Source organism: Narcine bancroftii, chromosome 13, assembly GCF_036971445.1.
Source record: "Narcine bancroftii isolate sNarBan1 chromosome 13, sNarBan1.hap1, whole genome shotgun sequence".
Lineage (NCBI taxonomy): Eukaryota > Metazoa > Chordata > Chondrichthyes > Torpediniformes > Narcinidae > Narcine > Narcine bancroftii.
Genome location: NC_091481.1, coordinates 71,113,746 through 71,135,185, shown reverse-complemented (window position 1 = coordinate 71,135,185; position 21,440 = coordinate 71,113,746). Strand labels below are relative to the sequence as shown.

At 39.9% G+C, this 21,440-nt stretch overlaps 1 protein-coding gene across 8 annotated transcripts in view; it reads left to right on the top strand.

The window, feature by feature from the left end:
• Nucleotides 1-21,440, top strand: part of LOC138748873 (meiosis inhibitor protein 1) — a 187,836-nt gene that overhangs the window by 163,271 nt on the left and 3,125 nt on the right. For all 8 annotated transcript variants that reach the window (XM_069909734.1, XM_069909738.1, XM_069909737.1 and 5 more), the window contains 3 exons: nt 6,547-6,653; nt 11,078-11,209; nt 20,144-20,262. In XM_069909734.1, the coding sequence (XP_069765835.1) occupies nt 6,547-6,653; nt 11,078-11,209; nt 20,144-20,262 (358 nt within the window). The remainder of the gene's footprint in view (nt 1-6,546; nt 6,654-11,077; nt 11,210-20,143; nt 20,263-21,440) is intronic.

Here is a 21,440-nt window from a genome sequence, read left to right as displayed (position 1 = left end):
GCTGAGAGTGTCGCCACACCTACTGACAGATCTTAAAGGATTGCTCCTAGCCAGACCAGGTCATTCTGGACTGGTCGACCTACTTGTGATATGCTCCAGTCTTTTAGTTAATAAAGGCCTTGGTTTGGATCAACAGGCCTTTGGTTCTTAAGACGCGCATTACAAACATAGATGCCTGGAACCCACTGCCAGGGGAGGTAGTAGAAAAAGATACAAAAGCAAATTTCAGAGTCATTTAGGCAGACATGTGAATGGGGAGGGACTGGAAGGATACAGACCATATACAAGCACAAATGGGATTAGTTTGATTTGGCTTCATGATTGGTGAGCCTATTCCTGTGCTGTACATTTCTACAACCTCTAAAAGTGAAGCACACCCTTCTAATTACACATAACTCATTTGGCCTGTTGATTCAACACCAGCTTCACTGTCACCAATCCATTTCCCCAAGCACCTTATTCCTCTGTTGCCCACAACTTGTTCTACCTTATATGCAAATCACCATTTGATTTATTTTCCACTTACACTGAGGAGTGATTTACTCTACCCAATGAACCAAATGAGAGAATATAGATAGGTTTTTGGGAGATAAATTGGGGCAGGTTTTTTAGAGTAGGCCACATACGAACACTTTAAAACAGATCACATTGACTTAAGAGACAAAGCAGTAAGTGAACAGGAGATTAAAGAAATGGCTTGTGGATATTACTTGAAGGGTGAATTTTTTTTAAATATTTTTTTATTTTTCACACTATGAACCATATTAACCAAAATGCACAAACATTTCCCTCTTGAATATACACAGTGTCATTTTCCCCCCTCCCTTCCCACCCCCTCCAAACCCATTAAACGTTCAACATATACAATTCAATAAACCCATTAAACAATGTCATCACACAATGAAAATAAACAAGAAAATTGTGACATCTACTTTTACTCACTGGGTCAGTTCATTTCGTCTTCTTCTCATTCTATCATTTTAGGGGGTGGAGGTCCGCGGTAGGCCCTCTCTGTTGTGTTCTATGTACGGTTCCCAAATTTGTTCGAATCATGTGACATTATTTTTTAAATTATGTTATTTTTTCCAATGGAATACATTTATTCATTTCTAAGTACCATTGCTGTACTCTCAGGCTCTCTTCTGATTTCCAGGTTGACATTATACATTTTTTTGCTACAGCTAAGGCTGTCGTAATAAATCTTTTTTGTGCTTCATCCAAATCGAGGCCAAGTTCTTTACTTCTTATATTACTTAGAAGGAAGATCTCTGGATTTTTTGGTATGTTGCTTTTTGTTATTTTATTTAATACCTGATTTAGAGGTACAAGGACTGCTTAAAGAAATCTCTTGGTGCCTGCCACATTGACCACCGCCAGTGGGCTGATATCGCCTCCAACCGTGCATCTTGGCGCCTCACAGTTCGGTGGGCAGCAACCTCCTTTGAAGAAGATCGGAGAGCCCACCTCACTGACAAAAGACAAAGGAGGAAAAACCCAACACCCTACCCCAACCAAAAAATGTTCCCTTGCAACCGCTGCAACCATGCCTGCCTATCCCGCATCGGACTTGTCAGTCACCAACGAGCCTGCAGCAGACGTGGACATACCCCTCCATAAATCTTTGTCCGCGAAGTCAAGCCAAAGAAAGAAAAAGATTTAGATCTTCCCAAAATTTTTCCACTCTCTCACATGCCCAAATTGCATGTACTGTTGTTCCCGTTTCCTTCTTACAGCGAAAACATCTGTCTGATAATGTTGGGTCCCATTTATTTAACTTTTGAGGTGTGATATATAGCCTGTGTAACCAATTATATTGTATCATGCGTAACCTCGTGTTTACTGTATTTCTCTTAGTTCCGGAGCATAGCTTTTCCCATATTTCATTTTTTATCTTTATGTTTAGATCTTATTTCCACTTTTGTTTGGGTTTACAGCTTATTTGATCATTTTCCTTTTCTTGCAGCTTGATGTACATGTTTGTTATAAATCTTTTAATTATCATTGTGTATGTAATCACATATTCAAAGCTGCTTCCTTCTGGTAACCTCAGTCTGTTTCCCAATAAAAGGGATAAAAATAAAAGAGAAGGAATATAAAATCAGTCTATTTGCAGATGACATCATAGTATACTTAATAGAAAGGAAAAAAACAAATTGCCAAATACCAAAATTATTATTGACACAAAATCAACTAATCCCTTTCACAATAGATTAAAATAATTATCAATAAAAGAATTACATAAGAAATTGAAGGAATATGGAGAAATATCGGGGTACAAGATCAACGCAAATAAAAGTGAAGCAATGCCAATGAATAATGCAGATTTCACAAAGTTTAAGAAAGAATCACCATTTAAATGGCAAACACAAGCAATCCGATACCTAGGTATTAGACTATATAATAATCCAGGCCATCTATACAAATTAAATTATCAGCCATTAATGAAGAAATTACACGACTTAGAACATTGGAAAGAATTACCACTAACACTGATAGGAAGGGTAAATTGCATTAAAATTAATATCTTCCCAAGGATACAATACCTATTTCCATCATTACCATTTTCCTTAACAGAGAAATTCTTCAATGAGCTAAAGAAAATAATAAGGAAATTCTTATGGAAAGGGGGGAAACTGAGGATAGCGCCAGATAAATTAACAGAATGGTACAAACAAGAGGCTTTGCAGCTACCAAACTTTAAAAATTATATTAGAGCAGCACAATTAAGATATCTATCAGATTTTTATCAAACAGGGGAAAAACCAGATTGGTCCAGGATAGAGCTAGATAAAATAGGGGAGATGGTACCAGAATATATACTTTATAAGTGGAATGAAAAACTGGTGCAATATAGAAGTTCACCAGTACTGCACCATCCATCTGCTCAACATTTGGAAGAAGATTCACGTAGAAAGGAAAAAAACAAATTGCCAACTATCAAAATTATTATTGACACAAAATCAACTAATCCCTTTCACAATAGATTAAAAGAATAGAAAATTGTTTTTAGGGAAATAATTTATTATCTTTTGAACAAATGAAGTACAAATATAACCATATAACCATTTACGGAGCGGAAACAGGCCATGTTGGCCTTTCAAGTCCGCACCAGTTCACTGATTTTGTGCGCCCTCTTCAGGCATTGGTGATTTTAAGTGTAGTGTATCTTTGAGAATTTTAACATCTATCCATAGGTTCTCTGTACTTTGGATGTGAAATCTTGTATTAAAATATTCAAAAAAGTTAGCTGTGTGGGAGAAGCCAGTGAGTGGCCGTGGACAATTACTTCCCAGACTGGAGGCCTGAGACTAGTGGTGTGCTGCAGGGATCGGTGCTGGGACCAGCGTAGCTTGTCATCTAGATCCACAATCTGGACAACAATGTGGTGATTGGATCAGCAAGTTTGCAGACAATACTCAGATCAGAAGCGTGGAATAACTCACGGTATAATGTTTGCAGACCACCAACTGAAAACCTACTTAAAGGACAAAGAAGGGTGAATTGTTGATGAGGAAATGGAGACCTCTTTATATTTCTGCTAATGAAGAGTGGGGGGGTGATTCATCAGGTGGACGTCCCTAGAAATTACCGGAATGAAATTTTAAATCTAGCCCACATTGCTGTTACGGAGTCCAGAGGACCCCAAAATCCAGCAGCAATAGATATGCACCACAACACAGGGTTACTTAAACAAAAGTAATTTTTTATTATATTTGAACAAGAAAACAGAATTAAACTTTAACATTACTTAACCTACCTAACCCACTTAATTCCCCCATCTAATACTAAGTGCAGGTGTGTGTCATGTATATTTAAGATTAGAAAAGTTATTTGGATCACAGTCCAATCTCACTGGTTGCAGGCAATTCTTGTACTGTGCACAGAAGTTAGCATTAACAAAGTTCACCAGTCTTTGGTGCTTAACAGGCAAATGGTTACCACTCAGGAGGGTTCTTACTAGTTTTCAGAGAGAGATTCCTTTCCCAGGATATCCGCAACTGATTCCTTCTCAATCAGTCTTGCTAATGAAACCTGCCCCCTTCAGGGTTCTCCAGATGATCCTCTTTATTTCAGGTCACCTTTCAGACCACCAGTCTTCTCCTTTGACCAGTCGCCCTTCCAAAGTTTGCCAGCTTGTCCCTCTCAAACTGATTTCTGTGACTCTTTCTCTCTCACTTCCTCCCTCTCTGAGAGCAAAACTGTTCTGTCCAGCTTGCAAAGATCACATGTTCCCAGGCAGGCTGTATGTTGATACTTTGTTGCCTCTTGCAAAAAGCATTCTGCAGAAGTCATGCAAATATTCTGTGTTTTAATTCTTCCCAAGCCACCTCTAAACACCCTGTCACAGTACACCTTTGGGTGGTCATCTTGGTGTAAAGAAAACCATGAATAAGATTTTAGGCAATTTTTCTGGCCTGGTTTGAGGAAGGATGTTATAAATTGGTGCCGGACATGTCACTTTTGTCAGGTTGTGGGGAAACCTAACCAAGTCCTCCAGTAACTGCATTGCAACCTATTCCTATTGTTGGGGAACCTTTCACCAGGGTTATTATGGATTGTGTAAGTCCCCTGCCTAAAACTAAATCTGGGAATCAGTACATTAACAATTATGTGTACAGCATCGAGATTTCCAAGGCTATACCATTAAGGATTATTAAAGTCAAAACGGTGGTAAAGACTCTGGATTATCCAAAGTGATCAAGGATCTAACTTTATGTCTGGGTTGTTTCAGCAGTTAATTTATGAGTTGGGAATAAAACAGATCACTTCATCTGCATACCATCCTGAAACTCAGGGAGCTTTGGAAAGATTTCATTCTACTCTTAAAAATATGATGAGGATTTATTGTTTGGAGAATGGGAAAGATTGGGATGAAGGTATTCATGTATTGTTATTTGCAGCAAGGGAGGCTGTGCAGGATTCATTAGATTTCAGCCAGCCCTTTTCAGATTGTGTTTAGACATCAGGTTAGAGGACCTTTTAAAAAAAAGTGGGTTAATGAGGATGTGCAGTTGGACTTGCTGGATTATGTTTCTAAATTTAAAGATAGGTTACAAAAAGTGTGGATTTTGGCTTAAGAGAATTTAGAAATGGCTCAGGGTAAAATTAAGCATTTATTTGACCAGGCTGAACCAAGCACTCACAACCCGTCTTCCAAATGGGGTTTTTCACAAGCTTTCCAGCTTGTCCTGTTCCAGTCCCTGCTGCTGGTGCTGGCTGTAACACTGCAAAACTGATATCTCTCTCTCCCCCTCTCTCTCTCACACACGCACACACACACACATACACACCTTGTGTTTTAATCTCTCTGCTTGCAAAACCACATGACCCTCCTAGAACAGCAAGTTCCACTCCAGACAGAATGTGGCTCCAACAAGTTCTTTAATCTGTTGCCTTTTTGTAAACAGAAATCCATTAGTGAAATCTCTTGGGCATTCTCCAAAACTTTTGCAAAGGCTCTGGGGCCGACATGTATAGCATGAGTAGAGCTCCAGTATTTTAAATAAGATCGGTTTTAAAGTGTTTGTATGTGACCTGCTCTTCAAAAAAACCTGCCCCAATTTATCTCCCAAAAACATATCCATATTCTGTCACCAAAATGCCTTTGGATTGTGGGAGGAAACCTGTGCATCCAGAAGAGTCCTACACATTCATGGGGTGAAAATGCAAGCTCCATACACAGCACCTAGTGCCAGAATCCAATGCAGAGTGCTAACTGCTTCACACTCATGCTCCCCATGCATGCTCATTAAGATTCTCATAAGCCAGTTATCTGTCTTGTCTTCTAATAATTTCATTTCTTTTCTTTCATCCTCTACCTCATCTTTCACTGTGAGTTAATAATATTCTACTAGCTCATGGTGCATCCTCTCTTGAAAAGCTTTCCTGGATGTAGGATCAGAGTGGGAGGGGTTGGGTGATATCAACATTTCCTAGATGATCAACAAGAAGCAGGTACAACACTTTTTTGGAAAATAAAAATAAATGAACTCTGGTTTTTTTCTAGTGAAGGAAAATAGCTGCTTTCTTCAGAGTCCAGATCACTTCACTTTCATCTTGGCAGCAGTTGCATTTCATATTTCACAGACTTGTTATTTGATATGCAGTGAGCATAAGATTAGGAAGTGAGACTTCAGTGCCTCTGGCATTTTTACCACGTACGCTCACAAATCCAGAACTTACCACAAAAATCACAGTAAGGGTCAGCAAGCACAAGTGAACTCAGGGGTAGAGGTGGAAACTACCTGAAATGTTTCCTGGACCTTCCATTAGCATTATAAGGTAAGGAACCAGTTTGATAAAATGTGCCAAAAATTTGGGCCCCAATGATGGTGTATCACATTGGTTTGGAAAATGTCTCATCCAACATTGGAACAAATTGTTAGAACTGGGGTCAATAAATCATAAATTGGATAAAAGATTAAAATTTCAGAATAAATTACAATAAATGTTAACTTATATTATAATAATATTTTAATGGGAAAGAAGGTGCATTATATTTATATGCTTGCTTTGAGTCCATTGAATGATATGCTGTTTGTTTAGTCTCTCATCTGATGTCACAGCCCTGGAGTCAATTCCTTCTTTTCACATTGGTGAATTCTGCACAGAGCAGCCTTCTCAATCCTGGCTTCCTCACCCTTCTGGCTATGGTAAGGAACATTAACATAGGTTACAAGGGTCACTTAAATTTATAAGGATTTTCTTCTTAACTGTTCACAAAAGGATATTGGCAAGGCATGTACCTACTGTCTATTTCTATAAACTAGGTCATTTCAGGGTCCATTTCTCTGGGTCTGGTATCACATACAAGCAAGAAAGAAAGGATATTACGGAGCTCATCTGGATTTTACCCAAATCTGATAGTCATTATGATCCTTAATTAATTACTGAATTTAAATTCCAGGCTGGTGTTCTGGTATTGAATGAATATTTTGGGGGAGATTATTCATCCAGGGCTCTGTTTTGTTAATACAGTAATTAATTCCTCTTCTGCTATATTCTGCAAAGTATGCATTAAATATTCAATTGAGTACATCAATATTATTTTTCTGAAAATGATGCGTATACATTGACAGTCAAGACCAGAAGAAAAGTTGATAATAAAGAAGTAAAGAGTATAATTTCTTGATGAGACTCCAAATAAAGGTATTGATGAAATGTTTTTGGTAGGCAGTTAATTACATTCTGTGAGCTTGATAACTATATAATTTAATTTGAATTCAACATAGCAAAATTCTGAGTGCCAGTTTGTTCAAGATGATATCTGATGTACACACATCAGACGGCAGACAACATTAGTGAGGACGAGCTCACCAAGCTATGATGATTCTGAACAAACTTACTATCCATAGCTTATTGCTCATTTATTTATTTCTATAAATTGCAAAACATTAATGAATGTGTAGAATGGAATACGAGCTTTAGGAGGTCAGTATTTGAACTGAAGTAGGAAATAAAGGGAGTATTGAACATATGGAAGAGGTACATGCCCTAGCCCTGGCTATTATTCCATTCTCTATGAAATTTTTTTTTTTAATTAGAAAACCTGTGCCTCCTTGCTGAATTCTTTGGTTCCTTGGAGGATTGTCCTTACCTTATCTCAACTTCTGTATCACCACCTCTGCTCACCAAAACCCCTTGAACCAAAGTCTCCAACTCATCATTCTTGCACTGGACTATGCACACTGGTCACTCTAACAATAATGACTTCATAGTAAGTAGGGAATAAAAATAATTGTGGGAACTTGATCACGCTCTATACTAGAAATACTGCTCTTAATCTGTTTTATTTGTAAGATTCAATTAGGTCTTGTATTTGTCACAGCAAAAGGGATATGTATTGCAATACATAAATGTGCTGGAGAACTCAGCAAGTCACAGTAAAGGGTAACCAATGTTTCAGGCCTCGGCTCTTTGTCAGGTATATTCATATAACTCCCATCCCAGTATCTTTTTTTTTTAATTTTATATAATTATGTTGGAAAGATATATTTCAGACATGACAAAATTATACAACATAAATTATTAAAAACCTGAAGAAAATATTAGTTCTATTTAGAACTGATGAACCTTGGATCCAGCACCCAGTGGAACATATTTGAATGAATAATTTACAGTATTGTGTATTAGCAAGTTAATGCATTCCAAACTTGTTTATATTTGTAATATCAAAAGCAAAGTTACTTCCTTCAAGGATCTATGGACTTTTACTCCAAGGCCCCTCTGTTCCTTAATATCCCTTAAGACCCTACCATTCATGATGCATGTCCTAAACTCACCAGTGCTCGTAAAATACATCATCTCACATTTGCTTAGATTAAGCTTCAAATTCTGTTTTCCACCAAAATGTCAATATTTCTCTGCAACCTAATCCTACTTTCTACACTTTCAATAATTCTACCAATCTTCATGACATATGGGAATATATTGATCTTCCCTCCCACAATCATGTTATTCACCTATATTACCAGCAAGGTCTCTAACACCCATCCTTGTGGGACACCATTCACAGGCATCCAATGGCAAAAAACAACCTCCTAATATCACCCTCTGTCTCCAATTACCAAGCCAGTTTTGGATCCTATATCTCATTTTGAACCAGTCTCCTATAAAATCCATGTATATTGCATCTGCTGCCTTGCCCTCATCATGCACTTGGTTACCCATTTAGATTTGAATGAAAGACAATCCCGTGATTAGATATTAATATATTATTGAATTTAAATAAAATATTCAAACAATGCACTTTGTTGCCTTTTCAATGAGTTTAATCAAATTGGTCAGGCGGGTTCTGCCTTGACAAAGCCATGTTGGTCAACTCTGATTAGACATCTTTCCAAATGATCATTGTTGCTCTTGCTCAGAATATTTTATCTATCATTGATGTTGGGCTCAGGTCTGCAATTATTAGGCTTTTTCCAGGTGCTGTTCTTGAAAAGGGAGACCATGCTTGATGACCTCCAGTGTCAAACAAGGAGTCCCAACAAATCTTCCCTTTACTCCTGCACCAACCTTGCCTAAATCCCACCCATTTCTAGGGATTTATCCATCTTTAAGCCTGTCAAAGCATCACGTACTTCCTCTTTATTTATGGGACCTGAACCAGACTGCCACCAACACTTTCAATTAATTTTTAAACTACAAAGTTTGTTTTCTTTCTGAATACCAGTGAAAAGTATTAATGGCCTCACCAATACCTCTGGCTCGATACACAGATTGCTTTTGGTCTCCCTAATGGGCCTACCTTTCCCAAAGTTATTATTTTGCCTTTAATATATTTCTAAAACAGCTTCAGTTTTAACTCTCAGCACCCCCTCTCCATTCACAACCACAGCAACCTCCCAGTGGCCAACCATTTCAATTCCGAGTCATAATCCCATGTTCATATGTCTGACCATGACTTTGTGTACTATCCCACCCTGACCACCCACTGAATGGAGGAACCTTATTTTCCGTCTAGGCACTCCCCATTCAGATGGCATTAACATTGACTTTACAGCCTTCCAATAAACCTGCTTGCCTTTTCTTTCTCCTCCCTTCCTCCCCTTTTCCTATCTTTCCAGTTCCTCTACCTTCCAAATCATCCCTCCTCCCCCCCCATTGATGTTGTTCCTTCCCTCCTTTCTCCATCTATCATCTCTAGGCTTTGCCACCCCCCCCCCTCCCCCCCCACTCCTGTTCGGATGCTTGCCGGCATTTTCTCTTGCTTTGATGAAGGGCTCAAGCCCAAAACATCGGTTATGTATCATAACCTTTGCTACATAGAGAACATTCTTTGACCTGCTGAGCTTCTCCAGCATTGTATGTGTTTTTTTTTTTCACTTCATCACACTGTCTACAGAATTTTTGTGATTTACTTTTCAATTTTAACTTTATGCTGCCTGTGATTTCTCATGATCCTCTTGGCCTTCCTAATTTCCTTTTAAGTGCTTTCCCACATATTATAATCTTGAAGACATAGAGCTATAGTATAGAAACAAGGCCTACAGCCCAACTAGTCCATGCCTACCTAGTACTGTTTACCTGTGTTTGACCCTTATCTCTCTAAATACAATAACCCAATTTTTATTGCATATCTCTGATATCCTCCTACATATCTGTTCCTTTACCTCTTGTTGACCATTAGGAAATATGCAATACACCCACAGCAAAATAACAAGATCCCTTTTTCGAATCTAATTTTAATTTGCGGCACATTTAAAAGCCAATTCTGGCCATTTAAACTTGTACTGCCCAATGACACCCAAATTAACCTACAACTCCATGTATTTTGGAGGGTGGAAGGAAACCGGAGCACCTGGAGGAAACCAACGCGTACAAAGGTAGAACATAAAAACATCTTGCACAGCACCAGATTCAACCCCTGGTCGCTGGCACTGTAATGGTGTTGCGCTAACTGCTACACTCACTGTGCCGTCCTATCTACCCATATGGGCATCTGTTTCAATTCGAACTAAAAGGTTCAGACACCTGCCAACATTTTCCCATTCCTTGATGAAGGGCTCAAGTCCAAAACTTGGCTATGTATTTTTACCTTTTCTATATAAAGGACAATGTTTGACCAGCTGAGTTTCTCCAGCATTGTGTTTTTAACTAGCACTTGGAGCTCATACTCACTAACTGGGTAACTTCCTGATGAACCCATCCTGAACCCTCTCCAAAGCCTCTGCATCCTTCCTGTAATGTGCAGACCAGAACTGTACACAGTACTCCAAATGTGGCTGACCAAAATTTCTTCTCAACTTTTATACTCGATGCCCTGACCAGTGAAGGCAAGCATGCCGTGCACCTTCTTTATCACCCTATCTACAATTTAATCCACTCTTAGCCTCGAGGATATCCTCTTTCAATAGAGAAGTCAAGCAATAGCTCTTTCCCTTTTACTCCTCCTCTGTCCCACCTGAAGTTTCTCGATTGATTACCTTCCATAAGAGCAATAAAACAATGTTCCCAGTAGTAAATTCTACAGAACCGGGGTAGTTGTGATCATAATAATGTACTTCTGTTATTATTTTGCCAGTTGACCCTTTGAGTAACTATTGTTTTATCAACTATGGATATTTTGTTTCAACAGTTTCTGAAATATTACAGTAAGAATATTGTTTCTGAATCTGACGTGAAGGAAGTCCTACAGATGGCAACACAGCTAAAATTACAAGAATTGAGCAACGATGCAGCTGAGGGTTTGATTAAATTTCTAGAACAGGTGAATTATGTTCTGATTTTCCTTTATAATTGGTTTTTGCAGTGTTAACTGAACTAAATATAGTTAACAAAACTATACGCATGATTATCACTTCTGGTAAACATTTACCTATTCCAATCTTTAGCTGTTTTCAGGTGTTCCGATAGAAGATTAGGCGCCTGCAGGCGCGGCTAGAGGAGTTCGGCTGGCGTGTTTAGGTGGCCACGGAACGGATGGCTTTCTGGCACCTAAATGTGCCAGCTGAATGCTAGCCGCCTAGCAGCGAAAGCTGGCTACTCCGGACAAGTGCCTAGTCCCGCCCACACTGACCTCACGTCAAAGCAACGCGCCAAACAGCTCAGGCATGACTTGACTCCCGCTGCCGGTCCCCCCCCCCCCCCCCCCCACCTCACTCGCCCGACTCCCGTTGCCACTGGCGGTCTCCCCACCCTTGTCCGCTCAACTCCCTTTGCCGGTTCCCCCTCCCACCCTCGCTTCGGGGGTGGGGGGCAGGGAGACCGGCAGCGGGAGTCAGGTGGGCAAGGGTGGGAACCGGCAGTGGCCATGGGAGTCGGGTGGGGGAGACAGGCAGCGGGAGTCGGGCGGGCGAGGGTTGGTGGGCAGCAGCAACGGGAGACTGGTGGGGGGGGGGGTGGGGGAAGCAGCAGCAGGAGAGGGTACGAAATAAAATTTGAAGGTCTACTTTAGTCTGGCTTCCTTGTCCATGGAGTCGATGGCTGACGATGTCACCACGACATCATCAGCCCGACCCCTGGCAGCCCGGCTGCTTTCAGCTGCCACAATCGATACTCTGAGCAGGATAGTTATGCCCCTCGGAGAAGGGTTAGGTGAATAACCTTCCTGGTTTCAGATGGCGTATTCTGTGCGGCTCTACAGTCGGGCTTTTTGGCCACTTGAAAGTGGCTTTTGCCTGTCTGAATGCACTGCCCTCCTTTCTCTCCACACCAAGCCCTTCCTGACTATCAAATCCACAGACAAGGGTGGGTGCTGTTGTATTCTGGCACATTGATTTCTACCTTGCCAAGATCAGATGACAGCTCTTATAATCTCCTCTTGCTTAGTCCTGGAACAGGACTCCACCAAGAAGCAACCATTGTCTCCTGCACCAATCACTGATATCATTACATATAGTAAAACCCCCTCTCCTACCCATTGCCTTCCACACCCCACAACTCCCCCCCCCCCCCCCCCCCACCATCTGTTTATTCAGACATCACCTGATTTTTGGAACTCCTGATGAAGGAGTCAGGCCGGAAATGTCAACTGCCTTTTACTTCCTTGACTTCCTCATTGGAAGACCAGAGTCAGTATGTCTTACAGACAATCAACACAGGCGCATCTCAAGGATGCATGGTTAACCCACTGGCTGCTCTACCCACTATACACCCATGACTGTGGCTTAATTCCAATGCTATATACAAATTTGCCAATGGCACCACAGTTGTCAGCAGAATCACAAACTGCAATGAGGAAGTATAAAGAAGGGAGATAGATCATCTCGTTGAGTCGTACCATGCCAGAAACCTTGTGTTCAATGTTAGCAAAAACAAGGAGATGATTATGGAATTCAGGAGGAAGCCAGGAGAACACGACCCAGTCCTTATCAAGGGCTCAGTAGTGGAGGGGGTCAAGAACTTCAAATTCCTGGGTGTCAACATCTCCGAGGATATGTCCTGAAACCTCCATGTCAATGAAATCACGAAGAAGGCTCGCCAGCAGCTATACTTTGTGAGGTGTTTGAGGAGATTCAGAATGTCACTGAAGACTTCTATAGGTGTGTGGAGAGCATTCTGGCTGGTTGCATCACTGTCCGATATGGAGGGGTCAATCCTCAGGGCAAGAAAAATCTCCAGAGGGTTGTTAACTCAGCTTACGGCATCACAGGCACCAGACTTCACTCCATCGAGGACATCTACAAGAACCGGTGTTTTTCCTCAAAGAACCCCACCACCCAGGCCATGCCTTCTTCACTCTGCTGCCATGAAGATGAACACTCAGCGGCACAAGGACAGCTTCTTCCCCTCCGCCATCAAATTCCTGAGTGAACAATGAACTAAAGACACTGCCTCACTTTATCTTTTTATACACTTTTTAAAATTTATTGTTATAAGGTGGTTTATTTGAATGTTTTCATTGTGACGCTGCAGCAAGACTATGAATTTCTTGACTTGTTTGTGACAATAAATTCTGATTCTGACTTTCTCTGGATGCTGCGTGACTGCTGAGTTTCTCCAGCACTTTTGTGTACTGTCCTAGACCACAGCATTTGCATATCTTCCTATTTACCTTCATGGTAGAATTGGTTATGAATCAGATTTAGTTTAGCTGGCAAATTTCATTTTTAATGAAACAATGACAAATAGTACATTTAAGGGAATGACATAGATAAAATCTGAATCTGACTGCTCACAAGAAGCAATATGAATTAAATCAATTATGACAGGATTTTTTAAAGTCGAAATTGTATGGGGTGATGGACTGATATTTAGAGTTTCCATTTATAACAATTGTCACATTTTAAATTTGTTACAAATTAGGTAATAAAAATTATTTTCTCTAATTCTTAATCTGAAATATTGTAAAACCCACCCACTGATTTATTCTTGATTTGATGAATTACAGAATTGAAAATAAATTATCAAGCCTATTTGTACTAAAGAGGCTGATTCTTTACCATCATTTCATTATTGCCCCCTTCAGCCTACTCTTAATCATCAGGAAAATGGTGGAAGTTAGTCTTCATCACTGCTATCAATTGGCCGTTACTCAGGAATAAGACATGGGAGTAGAAATTGGCCATTCAGCCCATCGAGTCTACCCCTCCATTTAATCATGAGCTGATCCATTTCTTCACTCAGCTCCACTGCTGGCCTTCTCCCCATAACCTTTGATGCCCTGGCTGATCAAGAACCTATCAATCTCTGCTTCAAATATACCCAATGACCTGGCCTCCATGACCACATGTGGTAACCAATTCCACAGATTTACCACCGTGTGGGGGAAGAAATACCGCCACATCTCTGTTTTAAGCTGTCACCCTTCAGTCCTCCAGCTGTGCACCTATGATTATTACATTTGATAATCAAGTCAGCCTTGATTAGGTGTTCAACTAATTGGTCTTGTTGGAATTGAAATCAGTAGGGATCATGAGGAAAACTCCTTATTGTGGATCATAAAAGTTGATGCAGTAGACAGCTGGTGCAGGACATTATTGCAGGAAATCCTCAGGGCCTGCTTCTAGACCAGTTGATTTCTTCTGCTTCATCAACAGTTTATCCTCGCACAGAGGATGGTCACGGGCAATTGCATGGTGTTCAGCTCTATCTCTAATTCCTTAAATAACGATGTAGTCTATTCCACATGTCATCCTCCAGACTTATGTTGATCAGTAACAAGTAAAACCTGTGCAAGACATTTTGTGTACATCCTACAGATTTTCTGAATCTGTAAATGTTTGCTTTTCTGTAAAACGTGGCTTATAATATTTGGGAGGAGGATTTGGGGCCATAGCTAGAAACCAACCAGAATGATCGCTGACATTGATTAGTAATAGAAGAGGAATGGGAAGAATAATGCACAATTTATTTATAAATGGAATTCTAATTTATTAATTATTAATAATAATCCACCTATTTTGAGACATTTAATTGAATTATGGAATAGGATAAATGATGAGATAGGTACACAGGGGAAAATTTCGGTTAAAACACCTTTATATCAGAATAATTTTTTTCCTTTTACTCTTAATATAAATCAATTTTTGAAAATATGGAATCAGAAAGGAATTAAAACTGTACAAGATTGTTACGAAGCTGGTTGTTTTATTTCTTCCCAAGAATGAAAGAAAATTATGAAATTCCAAATAATACTCTTTTTGTTATTATCATGTTAAGGCTTTATTATTGGATAATTTTGGACATATTTTAAGATTACTAAGACAATCAAAATTTGAAATTTTGCTTACGGAATGCAGTATAAAAAAATTATTTCTGAAATGTATAAATTATTACAAATTAAAATGTCTAAATTAGATATTCACAAATCGAGGTTAAAATGGGAAAAAGATTTGGGAATAATAATTGATAAAGATGATAGGAGAACTATATGTAAGGATAGTATGACTAAGATTGTTAATGTGAGATACAGAATAGTCCGTTATAATTTTATACATCAGCTGTATTTAACTCCTCAGAAATTAAAGAAATATAATTTAATTTCTTCAGATCTATGTTTTAGATGTAATAAAGAAGTAGGTTCTTTTATACACTCGATTTGGCTATGTGATAATGTTAAATTTTTTTGGACACAACTTAAGGAATTTTTAGAGAAAGTTTTAAAGAATCAATTACCAACAGATCCAACATTATTTTTATTAGGTAATGTTAAAATGTTGAGTTTGATTTTGAGGTTGACTAGGTTGCATTTTTAAGATTAGCAATGGTTGTAACAATAAAATGTTTAGCTGTTAATTGAAAAAATGAGATTGATTTGGGATTGCAGAGATGGCATATGGAATTGAGATGATGTATTTCATTGGAAAAAATCATGTATAATTTACATGATTTTTTTTAAAGTATGGAGCCCTTATTTAGACTATATGGTTTTAAAATATTGAATTCCCTGTGGCTCATTTTTTTTTAAATTTTAATAGTTTATTCATTAGCACATTTCGCTTATCAAAATGAGTAGTTTTAATGAAAAATAAAGTCAACACGTGACGAAAACGTCAAACATATTTTTCAATACAAAAAGAAAGAGCATGTGATACTTGAAATTATGTTTAAAAATGAGCTCTGTAAGTGGAAAGAGTGGGTCACAAAATTAAGCATTGTCACAGTTTGAGTGTTTGCTCCAAAAAGCTTGTTGCCACTGTGTATCTGTGGCACTTACACACACACACACACACACACACACACACACACACACACACACACACACACACACACACACACACACACACACACACACACACACACACAAAAGCCCACTAAATTTTTTAAGTTTGAAAGTTTTCAAAAAGTCCAGGTTCTTTGCTGGTCCAGAGTTTAGGATTTCTACTATACCTGGTCAAGCCAGCAAGTCATTGATACCAGCCCTGGCCTGGGCGATGTGAACATACTTGCTCTCTCTCACGACTGAAATTCTGGTCCTTCTGCTCCTTTATAGAATTCCCTGTGGCTCATTGAGGTGGTGTTGCTCTGATCCATGGCGGTTGATTATGTTTTTGATGGTTCAAATCTGTTTTCTTCTTTTGTTGGGGGCTGGGAGGGGGAGGAGGGTTTTCATTTGATTTCATATATTCAAATTTTTAAATAAAGTACTCAAAAAATGAAGAGGAGTGGGGGTGGGTGGAATTGGGCTATTCTTTCTCCTTTTGACATTTAGAACATAGAACATTACAGCATAGTACAGGCTCTTTGGTCCACAATGTTGTGCCGATCTACATAAACCTACTCAAAAAACAAAACCTTCCCTACCTCATAATTCTATTTTTATTTCATCCACATGCCTGTCTAAGAGTCTTTAGTATGTCCCTGTTACACCAGTCTCCACCACCACCACCTCTGACACACATTCGAGGCACCCACTACTCTCTGTTTTAAAAAAAGTTACCTCTGGCATCTCTCCTAAAGTTTCCTCCCCTCACTTTCTAAAGATGTCCTCTGGTGTTTGCTATTCATACCCCAGGAAAAAGATGGGGCAGTCCAACTTATCTCTGCCCCTCATAATCTTGTAGACATCTATTAAGTCACCTCTCATCTTCCTTCGCTCCAAAGGGAAAAGCCCTAGTTCTGCCCACCTTGCTTCTCCAATCTAGTCAACATCTTGGTAAATCTCTTCTGCACCCTCTCTATATTATCCACATCCTTCCCATAATGAGGTGACCAGAACTGAACACAATACTCCAAGTATGGGCTCACCAAAGATTTGTAGAGTTCTCACATGACCTCTCAACTCCTGAACTCAATCCCCTTATTAATGAAACGCAGTATCCCATAGACATTCTTAACTATCCTATCAACCTGCGTAGTGACCTTGACAGATGTATGGATTTGGATCCCAAGGTTCCTCTGTACACAGCCTTCTGGTTAGTCCTTTCAAAATGCATCACCTCACACTTACCTGGATTGAAATCCATCTGCCACAACCTTCGTGTCATCCACAAACTTACTGACCCATCCTTCTGCTTCTTCATCCAGGTCATTTATAAATATCACAAAGAGCAGGAATTCCAGAGCAGATCTCTGCAGCACTCCACTTTACATGACACTTTACCATGTTATCTGCTCTTCTCCTTGTTCATAACCAGTGCTAAAGTTTATGGAATTGTGGTCACTTTCACCAAAATGCTTCCCCACTGAGATCATTCTGTCAACTGACCAGGTTTATTACCAAGTAATAGATCCAATATGGCCTTTCGTCTTGTGAGCTGATTTGCGTACTGTGTCAGGAATCCTTGGATGCACCTGACAAATTCTGCCCCATCTATTCCTTTTGCAGTAAGGAGCTGCCAGTCAATATTTGGGAAATTGAAGTCTCCCATAACAACAACCCTGTTGTTTCTGCACCATTCCAAAATTTGCCTGTTTATCTGCTCCTCAGTTCCCGAGAGCTCTTTGAGGGCATATAAACTGCTCCCAATACAGTGATCATACCCTTCCTGTTTCTGGATTCCACCCACACCAACTCAGTAGACACTCCCTCCACAGCGCCCTCCCTTTCTGTATGTGATGGACAGTAATGCCAGTTCCCCCCCCCCCTCATTTACTTCCCATCCTAACCTTTTAAAACATCCAGACTCCAGTACTTTCATCAGCCAATTCTGTCTTTGCATCCAAGTCTCCTTAACGGCCACAACATCATAATTACACGTACTGATCCATGCTCTAAGTTCATCTTCCCTTATTCCTAATACTTTTTGCATTGAAATGTGCACATTTCAAACCCTCCCAACAGACTACATTAATGTTCCCTCCACTGTCTGTCCTTCCTCACAAATTCACAGCACTTTGCATCAACCTTTCCACCATCTGCTCTATTCTCTGCCCTCACACTCACCCATCCCCCTGCAAAGCTAGTTTAAAATCTCTCAACACCTCCCCCAACCCCTTCCCCATTCCAGTTCAAGTTCAACCCGTCCTTTTGTATAGGTCATACCTTCCCAAGAAGAGATTCCAATGATCCACAAACCTGAACCCCTGCTTCCTGCACTATCTCTTCAGCCATGCATTCATCTGCCATAACTTCCTATTCCTGCCCTCACCGGTACATGGCACAGACAGCAATTCAGAGATTACCACCCTTGAGGTCCTGCTTTTTAGCTTCCTTCCTAAATCCCTATATTCTCTCTTCAGGACCTCCTCCCTTTTCCCATCTATGTCATTGGTACCAACATGGACCATGAAATCTAATGCTTTTTGTAAGGTTTCCAAGTCTTTTTTTTAACCTTGCTCACAATTGTAAACACACAAAGATGTCATATCAGTTTTCCACACAGGCTCTGGGTTAAAATTCCATTTGTTCTTCAGTTGTATTAATCAGCATGCAATCTGCATATTTATAGCTAAACCCAAGGTGCCTTCTGCAAAACCTATCACCTGCCATCAAAAACACAAGTAAAATCACTGCAGATAAGTCTTTATGACTATTTTAGCAACTTTCCTGTTCATTTTAATAGGCAGGATTAAGATTTACCATTGTATGATTGCTCTGTTTTGTTATTGGTTAACTAAACATCAAGGTCTCAAGTTTGTGCAATGCTATGTTCTGAGTTAACCTGTCTTGTTGTAATGGTTAGAAAGTCTTGCTTTTATATACCACTTGCAGCCCAAGGGTAAACAAAGTGTTTTACAGCATACAGTAATTTTGAAAGGTAGTGACAGCTCTAATCTAGAGAGCATAGCAGAAATATCCCATGAATAAAAATACATTAATGGCCAGAATCGATTTTAATATTGTCTGAAGAATTCTGGCAGGACACAAGAGGGAGCTTGTGCTTTCATTCAAAGTACTGCTACATGATCTTTAGCAATCAGGCAGATGGAGCTTTGGTTTAATTTCTTCATGTCATCAGCTGTGCCAGCACTCTCACAAGATGCTGAAGTATCAGTCTGCATTTACTTTGTGTCTCTATGATGAACACACTATTGATTGGCTCAAAAAAGAGAGGAGTGAAACATGAAAGTCTGGAGACACTGTGATTGTAGTCAAAAGACAGAAATGCTGAGGGATCTCAGCTGGTCTTGCAGCATCCATGGGAGGTAAAGAGATATTACTGATGTTTTGGGCCTGAGCCCTTCCTCAAGATATGAGGAATTAAAGGCAGGGGAAAGAAAGAGGGAAGAATGTGAGTGGGAGTACAGACCAACACACAAAAGGTGTTAATTGGGAATGAGAATTTTGGCTCTGAATGGAGGCAAAGAGAGACAGAGCTAGAGGAAAGGGGACGGGGAAGAAGGTGGGGGAGAGAGGGTTTCTAATGGAAACTGGAGGTCGATGTTAATGCCATCCATTTGGAGGGAGCCCAGACGGAAGATAAGGTGTTATTCCACCAATCTGTCCAACATCTCCTCCATCACAGAAGTTGTTTTTTCACTCATTCCTTGAGGAAGGGCTCAAGCCCAAACCATCTGTAATATATCTTTACCTCCTATGGGTGCTGCAGCACCAGCTGGGTTTCTCTGGCATCTCTGTGTTTTCTCAGAGAAGAAAGAACCTACTGAGCTATCGATGGTAGTGATGTACACTATATACCCAAGGTTTTCACCCAGGCTATGTATGTGTGGGGAGGTTATGCAAGAATTGTTAGAATTTCATCCAGGATATGCACTCTTCAGTTAAAGGCAGGGGAATCTTTATCATTCACTCCTGAACTACATTGTGTCTATAGTTCCTATAGGTTATCAGCTTCTAAATCTTTTATGTACTTTTTAGTTGCATCTCCAAAATGACCAATTGTCAAACATTGAACAGAAAGATGTGGAAGTTATTCACTCCTTGTTGGAGGATCTGAAGAGCAGAACCTCAACTCAGCCTGATGCCACAAAAATTGTGTATCCTTTGCTTTCTATATGTCTACATGTCAAATAGAGTGGCACTTGCAGTTTGGAAATTATTTTTTTTACAATAAATCCCATTTATCATTTCTCCATTTTCTGTTAACCCCCTCCCATCTGTTCTCTCACTTTCCCTTATTCCTCTTACTCCCTTCCTCCAGTTCCTCATCCTCTTCCCTACCTATCTCCTATCAGAGAGCATCTTTCTCAATCCTCTGCCCCCCTCCCTAATGCCTCTCAGCTCCTTTCTCTCTGCTTCTCCCTCACACCTATATCCACCTCTCACCTGCTAATAAAAAGGAGTGATTGAGTCAGTATACAGGAGGGAAATTGAAAACCTGGCTGAATGGTGCGCTAATAACAACCTTGCATTCAGTGCCACCAAAACCAAGGAGCTAATTGTGGTCGTTAGGAGTGGAAAACCAGAAGTGATCATTGGGGAATCAGAGGTGGAGAAGGTGAACAAATTTAAATTCCTGGGAGACACTATCTCGGAGGATCTTTCCTGGAGCCAACGCATGAATATCATAGCATGTCAGCACCTCTACTTTCTCAGGAGTTTGTGGAGGTTTGGTATGACATCAGAAACCTTGGCAAACATCAACACATATGTTATGGAAAACGTGCTGATCAGCTGCATCATGGCCTGGTATGGGGGCACCAATACCTCTTGAGTGGAAAGCCCTGCAAAAGGTAGTGGATACAGCCCAGTGCATCACAGGCAAAACTCTCTACTATTGAGAAATTTCTACATGAAACGCTGCCACCGTAGAGCAGTTGCAATCAAGGATCCACCCCACCCAGTACATGCTCTGTTCTTGCTGCTGCCATCAGGAAAGAGGTCTAGGTGCCACAAGACTTGCACCACCAGGTTCAGGAACAGCTGTTACCCCTCCACCATCAGACTCCTCAACAACAAACTCAATCAGGGATTAATTTAAGGACTCTGACTTTGTGCATTATTTATTATTGAATATTCATTTTTGGTATTACACAGTCAATTTGTTTACATTTCTCTTTTTTGTATAGGTATCTTTTCTGGAGTACAGTATTTTTGCACTACCAATAATTGGATATTCTGCATGGCCCGTGGGGAAAAAAGAATCTCAGGGTTGTATGTGATATCATGTATATAATTCTAACACCAAATTTTAACTTTAAACTTCACAACCACC